Genomic DNA, 21,351 nt, shown 5'->3' with positions numbered 1-21,351 from the left:
TATCTAATTGTCATGGTGAGAAATGCTCCAAAGGAAGAACAGAGATTTCCCTGAGAAACTTACCTTGAGGGATGGGAGACCAGTCTTAATCAATGGGAGGAAGCCATATGCTGAAATCTGTAACACATTACTCCCTTTTCTGTAGTGATCCCAGTCTGTTCTTGGGGAGATTGCTGCTTCTCCACAGGATAGTAAGGAGGATTAGGGCACTGGAATGGATACTAGACCAGACACAGACACCACTCCACGGTCCATATTCTTTCATCCGTTTTTTTCTTTTCTATTTTATAATGGCAGCTACATTGATGGTTCCACTCCGTGTCCATTAATCAGCCTTCTCATCTAATAAGGGTCAGATAAACAGATGCACGTTGGGGCTTTGCCAACTACTTCCCATCTCTGTATCAGATTCTACCCATCAGTTATCCAATCATGTCCAACCTATTTATTCAGCTAGTAAAGATAATTTTGAATTCCACAGCTCTTAGCAGAGTTGTCACTTCTGAATATAATGCAGAAACTTAAGGAGGATGCCTGTCTTGTAGTCATCCTACTCACTGATTTAACGGGAAAAAAAATAACAAAGTTACTGTCAAGGACTAATGGACTAGGAAAAAAAGATTGTCCGGCATAAGTAGCAACCTTCCTACTTGGGTATTACAGAGAAATGCCATTTTTATGACTCTTTTAACTAGTCGCTAAGAACAGAAGAGTACATATGCCATTTGTTTATTTTTTATTACTATTCTTTAATATCCTAAGTCCTTGGTATTACAGCAAAGGTGTTTCAGAGCAGCTATTGTCTATATGCTGATGATCGTAACCACCTGTCATTTCCAGTTTAAAGGTTTCTGTTTTGTGTTTTTCCCTTTCCAGTCCAGTCTCACTGCATTCAAATCTCTAGATGGACTGTGTTTGGTAAAAGCTACGCATATTTTCCTGGCGATCCCCTTTGCTATAATCCAGTGCAAGAGCTCCAGCTCATATTTTAGATGCATGGGAAAAGGAGGGGCATAGACGGCGGAACCAAAATAAACAGATGGTTGCCTTGACAATCTGTAAGAGGCTCTTTCATAAGCATTTTTCATGGTTTTCTTTTGAAATAAACAGTGAGACAGTGAGACATTTTTATCTCGTCAACCTCCTGCAAATGGCCCCATGACTTACCAACTGCACAAAATACCAAAATGCCTCTGCCAGGGAGCCACCTTTATCTGTCTTGACTCCTTCAATGATCCCATCCCGCATCACCCAGGAAATGTCTCTGGGACCTGTTGTCCAGGTAGATTGCTAGTACTGCAAGTGTTAACGTGAGTGAGGCATGGCAAGGGGACCGTGATATATTTTTTTTTAATATTTATTTATTTATTTATTTATTTATTTATTTATTTATTTATTTATGATAGACAGAGAGAGAGAGAGAGGCAGAGACACAGGAGGAGGGAGAAGCAGGCTCCACGCTGGGAGCCTGACGTGGGACTCGATCCTGGGACTCCAGGATCGCGCCCTGGGCCAAAGGCAGGCGCCAAACCGCTGAGCCACCCAGGGATCCCCGGGACCGTGATATTTGGGGCAAGACAGATAGGAACAATTATTATCACATGAAGCAGAACGTCATTAGCAAGAGCAAGTATATAGAATGACATGATGTCACATAGAAGGAGGAAATTCCCTCTAAATGGGAGGACTAGGCAGAAAAGGGAGGTGGCCTGATGGGGACAGGGGAGTCAAGTCTGAGCAGGAGACTTGAGTCTGACAGGGGTAATTGTGGTTAGGAGTTGGGTAAAGAAGTCCAACAACATTAAGGAAAACAAACAGAAATAACAAAATTGAATATTTTAACAGACTTAGGCCCGTGGTTTCTGCTATGTCAGTCCAAACTTATCTGCACATTGGTTTGTAAATATACGTAAAAAAAACAAAAAACAAAAAACAACCTACAGTAGAGGCTCTTGTTCCAAGTTCTGAAAATACTTATTTCATATATATGTTTGAATTTCCTCTTATATTTTCATACGCTCAGATCCTTTATCTAGATTAAAACACGACACAAACTGGCAATTGTGTAGGGTTTACAGATAAACAATTGCATTGCACTCAACAAGTGCAATGCAGTTAGTAAAATACAGTGCCTGAGGACATAAGCTTTGGAGTCAGATCTGAGCTGAAGACCCCACTCTATCATTTTCTAGCTTTATGTTCACCTGACAGGTAGGGTTGTACAATCTTTGAGTCAACATTTCCTTGTCTGCAAAATGAAGATGATAAGAAAACTTTTCTCACGTTGTTTTTTGAGAGTTATAGGAGAAGTTGCAGTTGAATGCAAGCCCTTAAGCACAGTGCCTGTCATCTCTTAATGATCAGTGAAGATTCATTATTAATTTTTGCTCCAGAACATATTTATAAGGTTTTCTCTGAAGACATATGCCAACAGGCCTTCTAACTTTTCTCAATGCTCATTTTTGTTCCAGTGCAAGAAAATACGCAAGGAATTAAAACCATTTCAAACTTTTTAAAATATTGAGAATCAAAATGTCCCAGATTTCATCAGCCTATGAGGTCACAGCTTCCTTTTATGCCAAATGACAATAATCTAAACTCCCATTCTGTATGCCTTCAAAAAGTTCAGTCTTTTTTCAGATGTTCAAACACTTTGAAGACTCCTTAGAAAATTTTATGGCAGAGGGTGCCTCTCTCACTAGCCCTGGGCTTGCCACCATATGATATGTCCAGTTTATCTCCCTCAAAGTGAGTTTTACTGAGCATTTTGCCACTTTTAAAGGCCCCTACAGAAGGAGCTGTCAATTCCTGGTCCTAATCTGATTTCCTCAGTAATCCCTTCCCAGGTCTGTAGGAGGGATCATTTCCTGCAAGGGAAATCTCATTCCTTCCAGGTGGCCCTCAAAACACAGCAAACAGGCCCTTAATTTTGGTATCTAATTCTCATTCCCAACTAGAAAGAAGTAGGGCTCCTGGAGGTGATGGCTGGTCCCAGATCTGAAGCAGGACATGTCCAAGATGAGCCCAGGATACAGAAAGCAAGGAAGGTAGAGTTATGTCAAAAGGACACAGGTGCTAACAAGAAGGTGCTCTCATTGGCCAGGGATGAAGTAAACTGAGCATCTAAAAAGGATAATAAATGCAGTTGATTAAGATACATTGTATACATTAACATGAAAACATGTTTATAATGATATTTTGAAAAAAATGAGAGAAAGCAAACAACCTCATTGGGTACCATTGCAACACCAAGTCTTCATTCAGAAAATTAGCACTGGAAAGGATTAAGCATTGATCTATCTTTCCTGTATAAACTGTATTGCAGGGAACTGAAGTCATCCTGTGTCTGATGAAAAAATTTTTCTTATGTAAAATTTCCAGCTAGGAAGGATGATGGAACCGGAATATCCTATTGTAAGTCCCAGTGAAATAATCAACTCAGGTAATAAGCATTAACAGATGAAACCATCAGATGAAAGGTTGATGGGGAACTTTACATAGGAGGAGGTGAGGCTATTATGTCTTGATCTACTAGAGCTGCACTAAAAATGGGTCAGCCAAACATTATGTACTTCTCGGTGGGATGTAATAGTATGCACACAACATGACAGCTGAGGCAGTGTTGCCCAAATAAATTAAACCTGAATCTCATCCAGCTGCAGGAACATTTCATTCACAGGGATATAGGAACAAGTGAAATAGCATTGTGCGGAAGCAAAGAGGCAAAACCAGAATGTGGGACATTCCATAAGCCAGTTTCTAAGCAAGTCAATGGCAGAGGGGAGAAAGGAAGGGTAATGTTGATAAACGAGGGCTAAGATGCCAAGGATACATGGTCAGTTTTGTCTGGTGTTTTAATGGCATTGTGATTATATAAAAATGTTCATAATTTTTAGCAATGCATAATAAGGTGTGTAGGGTTTTGCTTCAAAATACTTTAACAAAGAAAAGCAAAGGGACATATGAAAATAAAATGACAAAATCTCCATAACTGCTGAATCTGGGTGATGGATGCAGGGGGGGGGGGGGAGAAAAGGAAAAAAAAAAGGGCAAAGAGGAAATGTGCCAAAATCTCGACAACCATTGAAACTAGAAATGGGTATATAAAGGTCCTCTGTATTTATCCTTCTATTTCTGAATAGGTTTAAAGCTTTTTAACTTATAAGGAAAGAGACATGGCACAACTCTAGGACATTGGTGCATCTTTCAAAAGCTGGGTTATTTGCACTGAGATTTTACCACGTGTGCCATCATGGCAACACTGTAGAGGATGAATGGGCTGGGCCACCCCCAGTCTCTTGCGCCTAGCTCCTTCTGCACAAGAAGGGAAGCTGGAGGGCACTTGATGTAATGCGTGTTATATGCAACTGATGAATCACTAAATTCTACCTCTGAAACTAATTTAAAAAAAAAAATTTCAGGCAGTTTACAGAAATAATTTAAAAAGCCCTAGGATACCAACAGGCAAAGACTACAGATACATAATTCACAAAAGAGAAAATGCAAATTGCTAATAAACAAGTTACTCTTGCAAAGAAATGCAAATTAAAAAGCACAGTGGTTTTAAATATCTCCTGTTAGTAACTATTAAAAGTAATAGGTGGGCGAGGGGTTGGGGTGACTGGGTGACGGGCACTGAGGGGGGCGCTTGACAGGGTGAGCACTGGATGATATGCTATATGTTGGCAAATTGAACTCCAATAAAAATAAATTAAAAAATATAATACTGCAATGACAAATGAAAAAGAAATAAATAAAAGTAATATGCTGTTGAATTAAGAAGAAGAAAAGGAGAAGGAGAAGAAGAAGAAAAGGTGAATCTTGGCTTTCTTGTGCAACCTCCAGAGTCCCACCCTAATCTCCTGTGGGTCACTATGTGAGCAAGCACTCCCATGAATCATCCAAGAACAAGAAGTAATTTTCTAGCACGGTACAATCTACATTCTAATTGAGAAAGAAACAGTTTCCTAAGATGCAGAAAGTCAATTGTGCCAAAGAGATCATGCTTTCCGTTACTGCAGGGAGAAGTACATTGCTATGGTTCTTAGCACCTCCCCAGTCCTACTGGCTCCGTCTATAGTAGGGGCTTTGCTCTACCTTGACTTGATCACATACCTCTTGTGCGAGGTCTGTTTCCAGGTAGAATGCAAGCCACCCCCCCTTTTTTTTTTAAATTTATAATTGTGGTTAAAATTCACATGACATAAAATTTACCATTTCAACCAGTTAAGTGGACAGTTCAGGCGCATTCTGTACATTCACGTTATGTGTAACCAATCTCTAGAATCTTTTTTTAATCTTGCAAAACCCAAACTGTACCCATTAAACAATTCCCCATTTCCACCTACCACCCCCAATCCCCAGTCCCTAGCAATGACCATTCTACTTTCTGTCTCTCTGCTCTGGGTGCCTCACATAAGTGGAATCATAGGGGTGCCTGGGTGGCTCAGTGGTTGAGCATTTGCCTTTGGCTCAGGTCATTATCCCAGGGTCCTGGGATCGAGTCTCACATCAGGCTCCCTGCAGGGAGCTTGCTTCTCCCTCTGCCTGTGTCTCTGCCTCTTTCTCTGTGTCTCTCATGAATAAATAAAAAATATTTTTTAAAAAACTAAGTGGAAAAAAATTAGGTGGAATTATACAATCTCTTTGTCCTTTTGTGACTGGCTTGTTCCATGTAATGTCCTCAGGGTTCATCCATGTAGTAGCATGTGTCAGAATTTCCTTCCTTTTTAAGGCTGAATAATATTCCATTGTATGGATAGGCCACATTTTGTCCATCCATCAGTCAATGGACACTTGGGCTGTTTCCACGTTTGGGCTACTGTGATCAATGCTCCTGTGAACATGAGTGCACCAAGGCACAGCTTTTTGTAAAATAAATGTTTTCTCCTAAGGTTTCCAAAGTTCCAGGAACAGCTCTGAGTCCAGATTTAAGCTCAAGATGGCATGAGCTTCTCTTCCTCTGACAAGTGTACCCAGGCTCCCTGCTATGGGGAGCAAGCCTGTGTGAGAGGGAGGTAGTAGCATGTGCCTCAGACATGATGGAGCCTGGGCAGTGCTCACTGCCTTCCACCAGTACACTTTGTTTTCAAACAATAAAAATAAAACAAAACCAAAACCAAAAATCACATGCTGGCAAGAGGTAAAAAAAAAAAAAAAAAAAAAAAAGTGGAAATCTGCTCCCTTATTCCTTTTTCCCATTCCCCAAGGGTAGGATGTTTTAGAAGAACAGTGTGCATTTTCCCAAAAGCCTTCTTCTAGACATAACCAAATGTGTCTATGTGTGTAGTTTTACTCTGTGTTGTATAAAAGTTTATTTCCTTGCTCATCAATGTTTCCATACAATGGAAAGCTATTGGATATCTAGGATGTTTCCCATTTTTATACTGTTACAAATAGTGCTAAATTGAATATCCTTATGCATATACCCTTGCATATTTATATGAGATGTATTATAGGATAGATGTACCTTTAAAATTTTGATAGGAATTTCATTTAAATACATACATACATACATACATACAATTTTGGTAGGTACAGCCATGTTGTCTTCCTAAAGAATTGTGCTAAGTTACCTGTTAGCTTTTTTAAAAATTCTTTTATTTGAGTAGAGTTGATTCACAAGTGTTTGTTTGCCTGTTAACTTTGAAGAAAGGTTTGAGCTTATTTTTTCAAGTTCAGAGCACACATTTCAGTCTGTTCATATTTGATCACCAAATACCCTTGTCCTCTCTCCAAGCAAACTGAAGTAGCCTTGTGCTCCTTCATGAAAACCTCTTTGGAGGATCTCAAGTTAATAAAATTACCTCATTTTTACAACTATTGTCTGCTTATAGTCTTAGGCAAATTTAGTGAGCAGAGATGTGATTGTATATTCCTGCGGGTGGTCCGTTGCAGGATTTCTCCTTTGAGTTACCAGGAAAGAGAAAGGTAACCTCGTAAGCATTTGCATCTTTTACTTTCAAGATTACATAAATACATTTTTAAATACCACATCTCTTTTGAGAAAAAAAAAAAAAAAAACACTTTAGCCTCCATCCCCTTCTCTTTCTGATTTTTGACTGACTGAAAAATTCGTAACTCCCTAGAAAGATCAAGTCCTCTAAGGCTCTTATGCTAATGCGCCCAGGAGAAAGATCGGCCCCACGCCCCAATTTTAATTACTTAAGCCACCTGAATGGTTTGTGCCTGTCGGCTTCGGCAAAGCGACTCCACAGTGGTAGCTCAATGACAAAGATATCCTCAAATCAGGCAGATTTGTCGAGGGCGGCCGCCGAGCTGCAGAAGAGCCATTGGTGGTCCCCGCAGCAGCGCCCAGAGGAGGCGGAGCCAGAGGAGGCAGGAGGAAGGGCCGTGCGCTCGGCGCCCGCGGAGAGCTGCGCCCTCGGGGACGGGGACGGGGACCCGGCGTCCGCGCCGAGCCAGGCGCCTCGGGGCCCGGCGGGGTGCTCGGCGCGGGGACCCCTGGAGGCCCGGGCTCTGCTTTTGTGTGTCCTGCGTCCGCTGCCGGCGCCTGCGGCGTGAGGGGCGCATCCGCGCTGGCGCCCCGGGAGGCGGGGAGCGGCCGCGGCCCCCGGGAAGGGCGGGCGCCTGGCCGCCGAGGGAGCTGGCCCTGGGACATGCTCGATTGTTCTGCGACTATCGATCGGCCTCCCTCGGAGGCTCCCAAGGGCCAGGTGACCCTCCCCGCCGCCAGGCCCTCCCTCCCCGGCTCCCGCCCGCCCCTCCCCGCAGCGGGATCCTCGGGCGGCCGCGCCGCGCTCCTCCTCCCGGTCCTGCGGCCGCTGCGGATTCCGCAAGTTATTAGGAGAAATAAGGTAGCCGAGGGGACCACATGGAAGTTGTGACAGCTCCCGGCGGCGCACCCCTTTCTCCTGAGCCGTTTCCTCGCCTTAGGAACCCGCTGACACGTTGAATGAAGGAGGGCCCCTTGCCAGCCAGCCTGCCGGGATGGGCCACTGCTGCTGCAAGCCTTATAACTGCCTTCAGTGCCTGGACAAGACGGTACTTTGCCTTCCCTCCCCCTACTCTCCCCCTCCTTTGAGAGAGCACAGGGAGAGCCCGAGCCAGCCACCTCTGTGTCTCTCCCCTCGCATGCGTGTGCGCTTTGTTGGTGAGCGCGAGGCTGCCTCACCGGTTCCAGTGTGCTGAATTGGGAGTGCCCCGGTCTCACCTACTCTGCGGTGCCTTACATAATTCTCTGTGCCTACAGCCTCAAATGCAGCTGTTGCATTTTCCCCAAACAGCAGGGCTCCGCTCAAACATCTTGAAATCCAGACTGCCAAGAAACGCTTGGAAATTCCTAATGCATTTTAATGTACCTGTGAAATCTAAGACGTTCCAGTGGGGAATTTAGATTAGCTAGACATGCTTCTCTTGGCCAGCTGCTAACTTTGAAAGTTTACCACTCTTTTTTTTTTTTTTAAACAAACAGCATCCATCCTTGTATTTATATTCTTAAGGTCAGAGAAGAAAACACCAGTACAGTTGTCCTCGCTGTACGTCTTTGCATCACGTAGGGATGAATAACAAACAGAGGCGAAGCGTTAAGGAGCTCCAGAATCAGAGGGTGTGTTCAAGTCCTCACTGGAAGGAAAATTCACAGGCAGGGACCTGAGAATAGAGCGGGAGCAAGTGAGAACTGTAGGACAATTCCAACACAAAGCCTTTTTTTGCTTTGGACATTCGCCTGTGAGCTGACAGAGAGGGTGGGGGATGCTGCTAATTTCACTACTAGAAATATGTTGGCAAGAAATCTCATCTCTGTAATGTTTTTTTCTCACATACATTTGGATTTCTCCGAGATGCATGAAATGGAATTTAATAAGGGGTTGAGATTGCCTCTTCTCTACCCATGTGGGCATCGGCTGTGTAGATAGCTTGAGGTCTAGTGTGTGACCAGGTGAAGGAAAACAAATAGCTTAATATAAAACTCATTACAAGGAGGTCACTTGGGAACATCTTTGTTATCATTTCTGTTTATGAACTTTGACCTAGGAAAATTAGACTGATATTTTAAAAGTTAGCTGGTACTTTTGTTCCCATAGGAGTAACTATTTCAGTGAGTTTTGCTTTTACTACCATGAGGATGAACTAAAATATTTATATACACATGTATGAGCTATGAGCTCTTAACAAATAGAAGTAAAGGACATTTGCAGTTGTCAGCAAAGCCAAAACTGAAGTGATTAAGCCCCTTTTCCAGAGAAGTGGCCACAAAAAAGTGTTGAAGGAAGCTTTGTCATGATAGTTTTAATAAAAGGAAAGCATGTGCTGCATGTCCCACAGTATCATAATGTTCATATTCCTAAGTCATGGTACAAAAGTTTCAGAAATAGAAGCTATAATCTGCAAGCCTTCTTTGAGAAAATGTAGTTTACAGTGAACCTGTCCTCCTTTTTTTGTTTCAAATCAAGTTCTTGAAAATAATTATCCCTGTATTATTCTTTACCTTGGAGATTTGGGTAGACAATTAAATAGTATGTCTTCTCTTCAGCAGTGTGATATTTCAGTAACTTTTGTTTGTTTGTTTGTTTTTTGTTTCAGTAACTTTTAAATGTGTTAGCTTTGAAACTTCAAACTTAATACAAATGATCCTCCTCTGATGAAAACTAAAAAACTGCATCTGTCAACTTTCTCATTATGTGTACACCACATTTCTTGACTTTCCTTTGCCGTAGTTCAGAGTGATATCCCCACGGGAGGTTTTGGAACTATATATGCATAGGTGCTCATTTTAGGAATTGAGGGTTTTCTTTTTAAAAAAATTTTTTTAAACTTATTTATTTATGATAGACATAGAGAGAGAGAGAGGCAGAGACACAGGCAGAGGAGAGGGAGAAGCAGGCTCCATGCCAGGAGCCTGACGCGGGACTCGATCCCGGGAGATCGCGCCCTGGGCCAAAGGCAGGCGCGAAACCACTGAGCCACCCAGGGATCCCCTCTTTTTTAAAATTAAAAAAGTCATTATTTTATTTAGTCGACTGCTAGTAAGGATACCTTCACAGGCAGTATGCTAAAATCATTTGTTTATTCAGTGGTTACCTATTGGGCCTGGAGTTGGATGCTGAGGCTATTATGGGATTCCACTCCAGTATCTAGCTCCTTTAAATCCCACAATAAAATCCATAGATCTGTTAATTAGCTCTAACAATCCCAGCATCACATTTGAAAGAGGCCTGAAAAAATTGTTGATAAAGTTGTTCTTGCTTACTTTGGACCAGGCTTAATAAACCTTAAGAAAGCAGAGAGAGAGAGAGAGAGAGAGAGAGAGAGAGAGACAGGGAGAGAGGAGAAAGAAGAAAGAAAGAAAGAAAGAAAGAAAGAAAGAAAGAAAGAAAGAAAGAAAGAAAGAAAGAAAGAAAGATTTCCTCCAAACTTTATATGAATACAAAATAAATTATTTTGAGAACTCAATTTTGAAATGTTAAAACATGTTTGATTATAGTGCAGCTTAAAGATGTCCTGAAAAGAGTCGTGGGGCAACTGAAGATACTTTTAAGAAATAGTTTCAGAGATGGGGCTAAGAAATATAAATCTGAAGATGCTTCTTTAGCATTCATTTACTGGGAGAAACCATAGAATCTTGCCTAAAGTATAAAATAAATAAAAATGGGGCAGCCCCGGTGGCGCTGCCTGCAGCCCAGGGCATGATCCTGGAGACCCGGGATGGAGTCCCACGTGGGGCTCTCTGCATAGAGCCTGCTTCTCCCTCTGCTTGTGTCTCTGCCTCTCTCTCTCTCTCTCTCTCTCTCTCTCTGTCGCTCATGAATAAATAAATAAAATCTTTAAAAAAATAAAAAATAAAATAAATAAAAATGTTTTAAATGAACAAGTGGTTTTTTAAAGCTGATTGTGCTTTATATATTTTCAGCTTTTCAAAAAAACCTATTCATTGACAATATTTATTGCTGGTTTACAGTATTTACAATATTTATTCTAAATAAATATTGTAAATATTTATTATGGGGGCTACCAAAGAATTGTCAGAAGGGCACAATGTGCCCTGTGGATTTTACCAGTTATTTGGTGGATTGTACTTCCATCTCACAGAGAAATTAAAAGTGAGGTAGGCAACAATAACACAGATAGAGCAATTAACACATTACTACAAGACTGAAGTATAATGAAGCAGAAGTCATGTGGTACTGGCCATACCTGTTCCTGGAATCTAGTGAAAGGAGAAATCCGTGCTGGAATCTTAGGCAAGGTTTCTTGGAAAGAATGGAACATGCACTGCACTTTGAGGAATGGGGTGGAGCACATGAGGAGCAGGAATGTAATTCTGAGCAAGGAGTGCATGAGTAAAGGTACTCTAGCCAGTTTGATGAAAGATGAGAATAAACACGGGGGGAAATCCAGGCACAAGGGAGTGTGGAGAAATATTTTCCAGGCTGAAAGCCAGACCCAAGTTTTTTTTAACTTGAATTAGAAGACATAGAAATCCATCTTGGGATTTTGAACAGAGAGGCAATCTATAGAAAGACTCATTCTATAGGTATTTTGAAAGGAAAGGTGTGGCCCAGGAAGGCCCTTGGGACATCCAGATGGATTTCAAAGTCTATTTGTTCACTCAGCTGGTCCAAAATCAAGCCAGAAGATCTGCACATCTAGAAACTCCTTCCTCTTAACCTTCCAGAGCTGATCATTCTTAGGAGCGCTGAGTTATTGAGAGAAATCAAGTAGATGTAAACTAGAGTGCCAACTTGTTTTTTAACAAGCAGAAATGTAACTTACAAGCAACAAATGATAACAAGCCTCATAAACGTGTATTTCTTTTTAGAATCAAGTCCAGCTTCATAAGAAGCTTTGATGAGAATGGGATCTGAGCCAACAAGTTATGGTCTTTAGGCATTCAGTGGCCTCAGAGCCTACATGTCCATGTTCCATCAGAACAGAAATGTACTTGAGAAGGCTACCTGATTGTCACTGGCCTTGGTGACTGCCTCTTCTAAGCTCTTTTTTGCTCCCTCTACTACTAGTTACCCTGTCTTACTGGCGTAGGTACTATCCTGTCCCTTTAGGAATTACTTTGCAATCTCCGCTCTAACCTTATATGTGTTGATTATGATCTCAAGGGCTGGTCTTATTTATCTTTTCTTTAAATTCTTTCTAGGGGTGGGGTTTGGGAGAAGACACCTCACTGTTCCTTCCAGGCATCTGGCATCTGACAATAATAAATTTGGGAAGGTGTAAGATAAAATCCAGGAAGCTCAAGATACTTCCATGGTGATACATAAATGGATTAAAAATCATGATGCTGGCTAATTTTCCCTTCTTTTGCTTACTCTGAGATCCAACATTTCCCAACATTACTTTTTTAGATTCACATTCCTTCACTTTGGGCCCCCAAAGACTGCCCTTTCTAAGTTGCTCATAGTAATTCAGATGGGGTATGGCATTGCCTTATTAAGTACAGCGTCTTAGGAAGCTAGATGTTTTGTAATCACTGATGCACAGGAAAAAGGCTAGAATTATGCACTATAAATTTAGCCTTTCTGATTTCTTTTAAAACAAGATATGGTTTTGCTCATTTTTCACACAAGTAGACACTGACATGTATTTAAGAATATTAAATGTGAATGATACTTTCCCTTGACTAGTCTATATTAAATTTTATTGCAGAGTAGAAAAGCAGATACAAAAACACAGTGCCCTGTGTTAATTATATGTGAAAGAAATAATACTTATCGAAGAAGTCAAAGCATGGCATCAGTGCTGCCTTAGAGCCATAATAACTGAAATGAAAAACAAAAGGTCAGTCCACCTCCCAAAGGAAATTTCCACAAAGCTATATTATGAATCTGGCCAATCTTCACAGTATTAATATTGAAAATGAATGCAGCGTTCACAAAACGTGGTATGAAAACAACACCGAAGACTTAAATGTTCTGTTGATGCCACCTTGTACTGGTTCACTTTGAAATATGAAAGAAAATATTTCCCTATTAAAACAAAGTTATGCCATATGAAGTTATAGAGACATGGGTGAAAAGCAGTATTATTTCTTGGAAGAACGAAAAAATCCTTAACCTCTTTGTAATTTCACGTGTATGTATATCACTTTGCATTTCAGAAATTGACAATACAAAGGATCTGGAAGTTTCTCCAAATAGTAGAATTCTCTGGTTTTCTTATTTAATTCCCTCTACAGTTCTTTTGTCTATCCTATGAAAAGGTGGTCCAGCTTGCATGGTTCATTTTTTTTTTATCTGCATTGATGCCAGGGCAGACTAAAAAGATAGGAAAAGTTAGAAATTAGTTGGGAGTCTGTGGGCTTACATGTATATACTTGTGGGTGCATGTGTGTATGTGTGTGTATGTCCCTCTTTTTAAAGAAAAATCTGGTGAGGAAGAAAGAGCTAATCAAAACACTTAGAATGCAGTGAATTTTATGAAGTTGTCATCAATCTCCTTGTCATGAGCTACAAGTCAAGAACTCCTTCCTGGTGAATCACAGACCAGAGGCAGGAACATGGCGGGGAAAAAGAGAAGGACCCATATGATAGGGTTGACACAGGTTCCCAGAAATAGCCTCTGGTGCTGTTCTGTGTCATAGTTCTCCTGGCTTTTGCCCGGGGTGCTCCCACATTCCTCCTGCTTGTTCGCCCTCAGTCTCAGGAATTGTTTGGAGCCAGCCCCACTTGTTTGAGTTCTGTCACAGTGTTTTATAATTACGTACTCACTTACTGACTCTCTGGGAGACTGTAAACTCTTAGAAGGCAGAAATATCCTGCCTGCTATGTCTGTCTGGCACATAGTAGGCACTAAGTATGTGCTGTTTTGTGTGAATTCCCCATTTCTGGATTAGTTGGGGTAAAGGCACCTCAGATTCCCCCCAACATTCAGCATTAGTAATAAGCAGAATGTTCTATTGGTTTCTGATTCAAGGAAGAGCTTAGCTGGTGGATGCCCAAGTATAGAATCACATAGGTAATGCTAACAAGGAGTGGCATTTTCACTTCCTATTACCACCAAGTTCACATGGGTAACATCAGCCACCTGAACAGATAACCTCTGTTGACCAAGCATGTTAAAATAACAGAGTGTGGCAGGCTGCCTTGGGGCTTTGACTGCCCATCCAATTACTTGAAGCCAATGGAATGATTAGCAGGTGGTATGCTTTGCCAGGTAGCTAGGAAAGATTGCAGGTAGCATTCCCCCAGAGTCTGTGAGCACCTTAGCATGAAGAGCCATATGGGAAAAGTCGCTGTAGCAGACTTGCAATGGTATGTTTAGGGCTAGAGGTAGAGGGGGAGAGTTGGATGTTTTATGGGGGTAGCTCATCTTGGATTCCATCTGTGAATACAGCGTACCAGGCTAAAGAGAACTGAGAACTCAGTGTGCGAAAGAGAGGTACGTGACCAAATAAAAGAGGTGGCTAAGAAGACACAGCTGTTAGTATGGGGCTTAGATGAATGTTCCCCAAGGGTCCATTTCAGTTAAGCCCGTCGTAGAGTAAACAGTAATTGTAGAGGAATGGCCTTTTACACTTTGCAATTTCTGGACTGTATCACTAGGATAGTTTGGATGGTTAATACTGAGTTCTATTTTTAGGCCTTTGGAGTGAAAGCAGGAGCTCGTGTGCTTGGCACCAGTCAGAAATTTTCCACTCATTCCCCTTGTAGGGAAGCACTGATCTCACACTGGGCCGTCGGAGGAGGCCTTGCTCATATTTCAGTCATCCCACCATGTCATCACACTGGACTGGCTGAGGTTGGGGAGCGAGGGGGAATAGTGCCATCACATCCTTTCACAGGGAGTCTCTGGGACGCCCTTTCTCCTGGGTGTTCAACAGAACCTGGGCCGTGCAGGATCACTGCTGGAATCTGTTGAGCCATAGTGGATGGAAGGGTAACCTTGAGGCAGGTGGAGAGGGTGGGAGGTTTATTGAGATTCACTTCTTGCCCTAAGGAAGAGAGTTCCTGCAGTCCCCTTTATTGACTCACTCCATCACACAGCATTAATACGTCATTCTGGGTTAGCTTGCAGGAAACAAAAAGTAACTTTGTTGATGCAGAAAATTCATAAATTAGAAGAGTTGATATCATTTCAAAAACAAGCACTTAAGAAGGAAGGACTGTCGCCAACCCGCAGAGGCTGACCTTAGTGAGCAGTGCTGGGCTGAGCCAGCATCTTCTGGAGGAATGTATTTGCAGGCCACAAGAAGGGGTTAGGGGATAGCTGATGGGGAAAGCTGAACAGCTACCCTAGCAGAAATTACAGCCCCAGGTAGGTTACCCTGGAAATATACTGGCATGCAACCAACAAAGCAACACCATGGAGATAGTTCCAGTGGTGGGAGGGGGTGTGAAAGCAGCCAAAGACATTTTTTATAATTGAAAAAGTAGTCAGGAGCTGACACTGCCTCTCTCAAAGTTAGATGTGAAAACTCTGTGCTCATATCCCATCTGAGGATCTGTGCAATTTGGATCTTGATGCTGTGTCTGCATAAACATGGGTAGGAGGGGGACCCTCTCAGTGTGTTAGTGCTTGGTGGTAAAGAGCATGGGCTCTGGCTTGCCATTTCCCAGCCAGTCGTGCAGGGACTGGTTGCCTAGCCATGGAGCCCCAGTCTCATCCTCCACACAGGGAAATAGAACCCAGGACCCACTGGATGGCATTAGAACTAAGTGAGGTAAAGAGCTCACCCAGCACTGTGCCTAGCATAGGTAAATTGTTTGGAAAGGTTCACGTTAATATTAATGTAGTAATTAGCCAGACCTCACTAGAGTTTAGGTGTTCACCTTGATATTTACATCTTCAGGTTTGTAGCTAATCTTTGGCAGCTAATCCTTCCTTAGTATGTCACTTGATGACTCCAGTTTGAAACTGGTTGGTATTAAAGGCTATGGTTACAAAAGGTTGATGATGAGGGTGGGGTTGGGTTATCTTCCTTTAGCCTTCCCCATCACTACCTCCTAAAATGGAAAGGGTACAGGATCTATAGTCTCCCCTGTCCCTTTCCTATTTCCTCTTTCACCTCTCTTCTCTTCCCATCTGCTCCCTTTCTGCTCTTGGTTCTTTTATTCTGTCCTTGTATTTCTCCTAAAGCGAAGATGGGAGGGGCAGGCCTGGCTGTCAGTATCTGTGTTAGCTTTTTCACCAGAGTGATTCAAGTGTGAAGGTGGACCACAATCTCAACCATTGTCTCCAGCTGAGGCCTGTCCTTACTAGAGCTCCAAGCCACTCCTTCCTGCAAGGTCTTATTCTCCTGTGGCTGCAAAGTGTAGGATGATCTATTGTAATTTGGGAGATCGCTGGCCAGGACACTTTAACATCCTCCCAGGGCTTTCCTGGTGGGGTAGTGTGGGGGGTGGCTACTGTTGGGAACTGAGGGAAGCATTGGTTCATGTTAGAAATTAGAATTGGAAAAAAAAAAAAAAAGAAATTAGGGTTGGTTTGTTGCATTTTGTTGAATTCTGGTTGTTCACTGCTGAACCTCATCTAAGTCTTTGTATCTATCAGCACTCTCACTGTGAATACTTTAATAATGCTATCAGGGAACTGATAAATACAGTACAGTTAACCCTTGAAGAATGCAGGGATTAGGGGTATTGACTCCTGCACAGCCAAAAATCCATGTATAACTTTTGACTTCCCAAAAACTTAGCTAGTAATAACCCACTGTTGACCAGAAGCCTTACCAGGAACAGTTAATTAACACATATTTTGCTTGTTATATGTATTCTGACTCTATTCTTATAATAAACTAGGGAAAAGAAAATATTATTTAAAAACTCACAAGGAATGGGCACATAGGTGGTTCAGTTGGTTGAGTGTCCATCTCTTGATTTCTGCTCAGGTCAGGGTCTCAGGATCATGAGATGGAGCCCTGCCTCAGGATCCACGCTATGTGGAAAGTTAGCTTGAGGATTCTCTCCCTCTCTCTTTGCCCTTCCTACCCCCTTATACACGTGTCCATGTTCTCTCTCTCTCTTTCAATAAATAATTTTTTAATTAAAATAAATTAAAAATCACAAGGAAGAGAAAATACATGTACAGTACTGTACTGAATTTATTGGAAAAAAATTGAGTAGAAATGGACTCACGCAGTTCAAACCTGTGTTGTTTCAAGTGTCAGCTTTATTTCAGTTCTCTGGCTGTACTTAGGGACTGAGGATTAAAAACATTTCTTTTCTTTAAAGATTTTATTTTTTTAAGTAATCTCTACACCCAGCATAGGGCTCGAACTCACAACCTCAGGATCAAGAGTTGCATGCTGTACTGACTGAGGCATTTAGGCATCCCCAAAAATTATTCTTGGTAGTAGAAACAAGTTAATTTTTTCACTAGTTTATTTCAGGTATAAAGAGTATCATGGCCCCTGAGCAAGGATGACACACAAATCTGTGATGCATTCCACATTTTTTAGAAAAAAGATTATTTCAAGGTAAATACTGAAATTTACCCTCTATGGAATACCAGATTTTCTTAATTTGTAGTAACAAGTTGAATGTCAGCTGGCCACATTATGCCATGTTTAGAACAAGCATAGAAAATCCTTGTGATCTGTCTGATTAGAACTCTTTCCCTGTTAACCAGACTTCAAACTATTCTAGAATCAGGGCAGAGCCAAGAAGGTTTTTGTTTGTTTGTTTGTTTGTTTTTTAATTTGAGAGCGAGAGCATGAGTTGGGGGAGGACCAGAGGGAGAGAGACAAGCAGACTCTCCACTGAGCACAGAGCCCCACACAGGGCTTAATCCCGGGACCCCGAGATCATGACCTAAGCCAAAATCAATAGTCAGATGCTTAACCAACTGAGCCACCCAGGCACCCCAGGAATGTATTTTAAAAAGCAAAACAAAACAAAAAACAAAAACAAAAAAAATGGAACATAAGAATACGCCAGTTCTAAACACATTTAGATCCTTTATATGGAGAAGCCCTTAGGATCTATAGGATGTTATCTAGTTGCAAATTAAATGAAAGGAAAACAACAGAGTTATAATAACAACTAATATTTATACAGAACTTCTAAGTGCCAGGCACTGTTGTAACTACTTTGCATATATTAATTTTCTCAGCCCTCATTATGACCCTGTGCAGCGGGCGTGGCCTAGAGACAGCATTGCTTAGTGATTAGGAAAATATCTACTCTCAGGTGTGATTCTAGCCTTCAAATTCAAGGAAGGCAAAGATACTATGGGATGGAAGGAGTAAGCTTCATGAATAAAAGGGGGGGCCACTGTCCCTCAAAGGATATATTATTACTACATTATTCTTAAAAGAACCATGAGCTAAGAATTACTGATGCCTGTGACTATAAGAGCTCTCAGTTTATTATGCAAATAGAGATTTACTTAGGTAGTATGAAATTATGACATTGAATACATAGCAAATACCCTCTGGATGACTTGAGACTGTCCATCCCATCAACCCAAAGTAGTACATGTGTTACCCAGATCTATACATAGCAGGCACAAGCACAAGATTGTACCAGCTGCCTATTTTCATTTGGCACGGGTTCTTTGGAGGTGCTGAAATCAGAGTCAAAAGAGGTTAAGAAAGAACTTTCACAAGACCCTGGTGATATTCACACTAGATATCTGGTTCACATTTTAGCTTCATTCCCTTTTCGGAAATGTTTGCTCTGGGACTACATTCTGCAGAGGGAAGAGACCTTCTGTGAAGGCCTACATTTTTGGTATCTCTAATGTGAAGAGGATTTATATAGCACACCTTTCCTCGTTATAATTAGTAACAATGAAAGCATAACAAATGTCACTATTTCTGGTGACTCTGTAACCCAGATTACAAATTCAGCATGTCTTTGGTACTCCTGTTTTATGTCAGAGAAGACATATGATTTGAAAACAACTTAGCAATCATTTAATTACAGATGGTATCCTTTGTACTTTATAGCACTTCCAGTGGGACTTCTCTCTTGTTTCTTCTGGTGATGTAGACAGTGGACAAAAAACCTTGGAAACCTTAAGGTTTGGTGTTGGTCTCCTCCAGAGAAAAATGTTTCGTGTTAAGTCTTCTGCTCATTATTTGTTAGGCAGCCAACCATGTATGTACTGAAGAAAGGGTAAGTGTAAGGGACAGTTGGTAAAATAAGCATTTGCCCCTTAGGAGAAATATGGCATGGAGGTTTTCATGATCAAAAATCTCAAAATAGCAATAATGATTAACAGTGTATGATAATACATACCAGGTGTGCATGGCAGAGGCGTGCAAAGAAGTTTTGTAGGACGAGGTATACAAGAATACAATCAGAGAAAAGCACAACCATGGATAACACTATTATTACATTGCAAAATTTGTGATTTGAATGTGATACAAATGAATGAGTCATACATTGTTTTGCAATTTTTTTCTGTTTTTCTATAATGAAAAAATTACCTTCTTAAAGGCTAGACTTATAAATATTTGTTTAATATGATTCATTAACTAAACATGTGAAAGTGCTTATCTAGCATAAAACTAGGGGACTCTTGGTATCCGTTTTGTTTTTTCAGAGTGAAAGTGCCCTTGTGAAAGAAAAAGAGCTGTCAATCGAACTTGCAAACATCAGGGATGAAGTTGGTAAGTAGGGCATTGAAAATGAGGGACATAAAGAATGTCTTTTCCTGATACTTATGAATGTGTAACAAAAGCAATTATGTCTCATGTAATCAGCCAGGACAAAGCTTCCTGGACAAATGAAGTATGTTACCCTGCACAGTGGTGGGTTGTTGTAGTCTTACAGGGAGCCATAATTTTTATATCTCTGGTATTGTAAAGACAGCTTCCAAACAGTTCACAGTGGAAATAATTTGGCCTCGACTCCGCTCTTCACAGGTGGGAGCACACATATCCGGCTACGTGGTGTGCTGTGACAAGCAGCCCTCCATCTAGGTACCCCTGGGGCAGACAGAGCTCCAAAAGGAAGCAGTACAGCTTTGCTGGGTAACGTGAGGTGCTCTCTGCAGTATATCTCTGCAGATATCCCAAGGCTTCCTGCTCCTGTATACTTTGCCATGAAACACTCTGTGATACAGAATGAGATCAGAAACATAAGCCTGGATGAATTAAACATGCTAGGGTTCATGTCGAAACTCCTAGACTTTGGTGGTATAGCTCAGTCTGAACCATCAGAGACCTTGTAGATGATAGGATGACACCCCCAGACAGGGGGTGTCCTAGAGATGGATGGGCTTTTACCTCTAGGCCAAAGATCAGACCACGTATTTTCCATGTTCCAACTTCTTGATCCCATTTGCCTCTTGAGGATCTGTTCCTCTGTTTCCCCCAGGAATTGATCAGCAAAGGTGAAATTAGCATGGCCTATCCCCTGCTGGCCTGCTCTCTTCTCTTTACAGAGAACATTTCTCCTCCATCCACTGTGGTCCCATGGGCAGCCCATCAAGTGTGGGTGTGGCTCCCTTCATGAGTGAAGGGACTTGAACAGACCCAGCCATCCTTGACAGGTGGCCCAGCACCTTTTGCTTCAGGCCAGCCATGAAAATAGGCCTTGAATCTGAAGACCAGACTTCCTGGGGCACATGTGCAGTGGCTTGCATAGTGATTTCCAAATACTGTGTCCCCTCTGCTCCCCCACCTCTATTTTTTTCCCTTCTTTAAAATTGAGGGTTGTTCTTCTCTGTGAGTTTTGCGACTTCTTTTGTCATTGAGGTGGGTCCACAGTGGGCTTCTCTCCCCTTAGGAAGACCAGGCCCTGGTGGGAAAGCAGTAAAGAACAGTTCCTCCTTCCCAGCCTCACCTGTGTGGGATCCTGGGTAGGGAGACCATCCAGCTGCAGAGGCTTCTGCCCATAGCCGTTCCCTGAGGAGGAGCCGCCGTGTGTGAGCACATATGTAGGTTTCCTGAGGGAGGCTTTCCAGGAGCAGCAATGGAAAAGTTTGTGAGAGGAGCTCACAATGGGCATGTTTCTCGAAACCCATGAGTTTTTAGATTGTTCTGAGACTTAACGGCTCTGAGCATGAGCTTTGCAGGCTAATGACGCAAGTTCAGGTAGAGCGGGTTGGCTAACCTCTCTGTCCCTCAGGTTCCCCTTCATAACAAGGAAAGTCGATTACAGAGGATAATGCTGACAAAGCAGCCTATAAAGGAGAGTCTCATAACTATTTGGTGTGTAGCACCTTGAATCCGAAAATAGAGGACAAAGGCTTCCATTGTCACCTGAATTCCTCCCCAGAGAGATGTCTGCACCCCCATGGATAAGCTTTGGATCTGGAGTGTGCACCCTGATCCAACTAGATAGGCTGTGCCCTATACAGTGCCACCTCCCTTCATCTGTTCCTGAAGCTTCTGAATGCAGCAGGAACCACACAAGGATTACACTGAGTTTTTGTATTTAAGTCTTATTCGATGTCTTCCCTAGTGCTAAGAATAGAACCAAGAAT

The 21,351-nt window shown here is 41.9% G+C and overlaps 1 protein-coding gene and 1 pseudogene across 11 annotated transcripts in view; both read left to right on the top strand.

Annotated features, from left to right (window-relative positions):
* Positions 1 to 21,351, top strand: part of MTUS2 (microtubule associated scaffold protein 2) — a 588,485-nt gene that overhangs the window by 512,718 nt on the left and 54,416 nt on the right. For 10 of the 11 annotated variants that reach the window (XM_035720080.2, XM_025462603.3, XM_025462600.3 and 7 more), the window contains one exon: positions 19,465 to 19,531. In XM_035720080.2, the coding sequence (XP_035575973.2) occupies positions 19,465 to 19,531 (67 nt within the window). Of the gene's footprint in view, positions 1 to 7,374; positions 8,005 to 19,464; positions 19,532 to 21,351 lie in introns of those variants that run through there. The other variant, XM_025462607.3, reaches the window with a different exon arrangement.
* LOC112670253 (U6 spliceosomal RNA) lies at positions 17,271 to 17,371 on the top strand (annotated as a pseudogene).

The sequence above is a fragment of the Canis lupus genome, chromosome 25 (assembly GCF_003254725.2).
Source record: "Canis lupus dingo isolate Sandy chromosome 25, ASM325472v2, whole genome shotgun sequence".
Classification (NCBI taxonomy): Eukaryota; Metazoa; Chordata; class Mammalia; order Carnivora; family Canidae; genus Canis; species Canis lupus.
The sequence above is the reverse complement of the archived record's forward strand: the minus strand, read 5'-3'. Positions and strand labels throughout refer to the sequence as shown.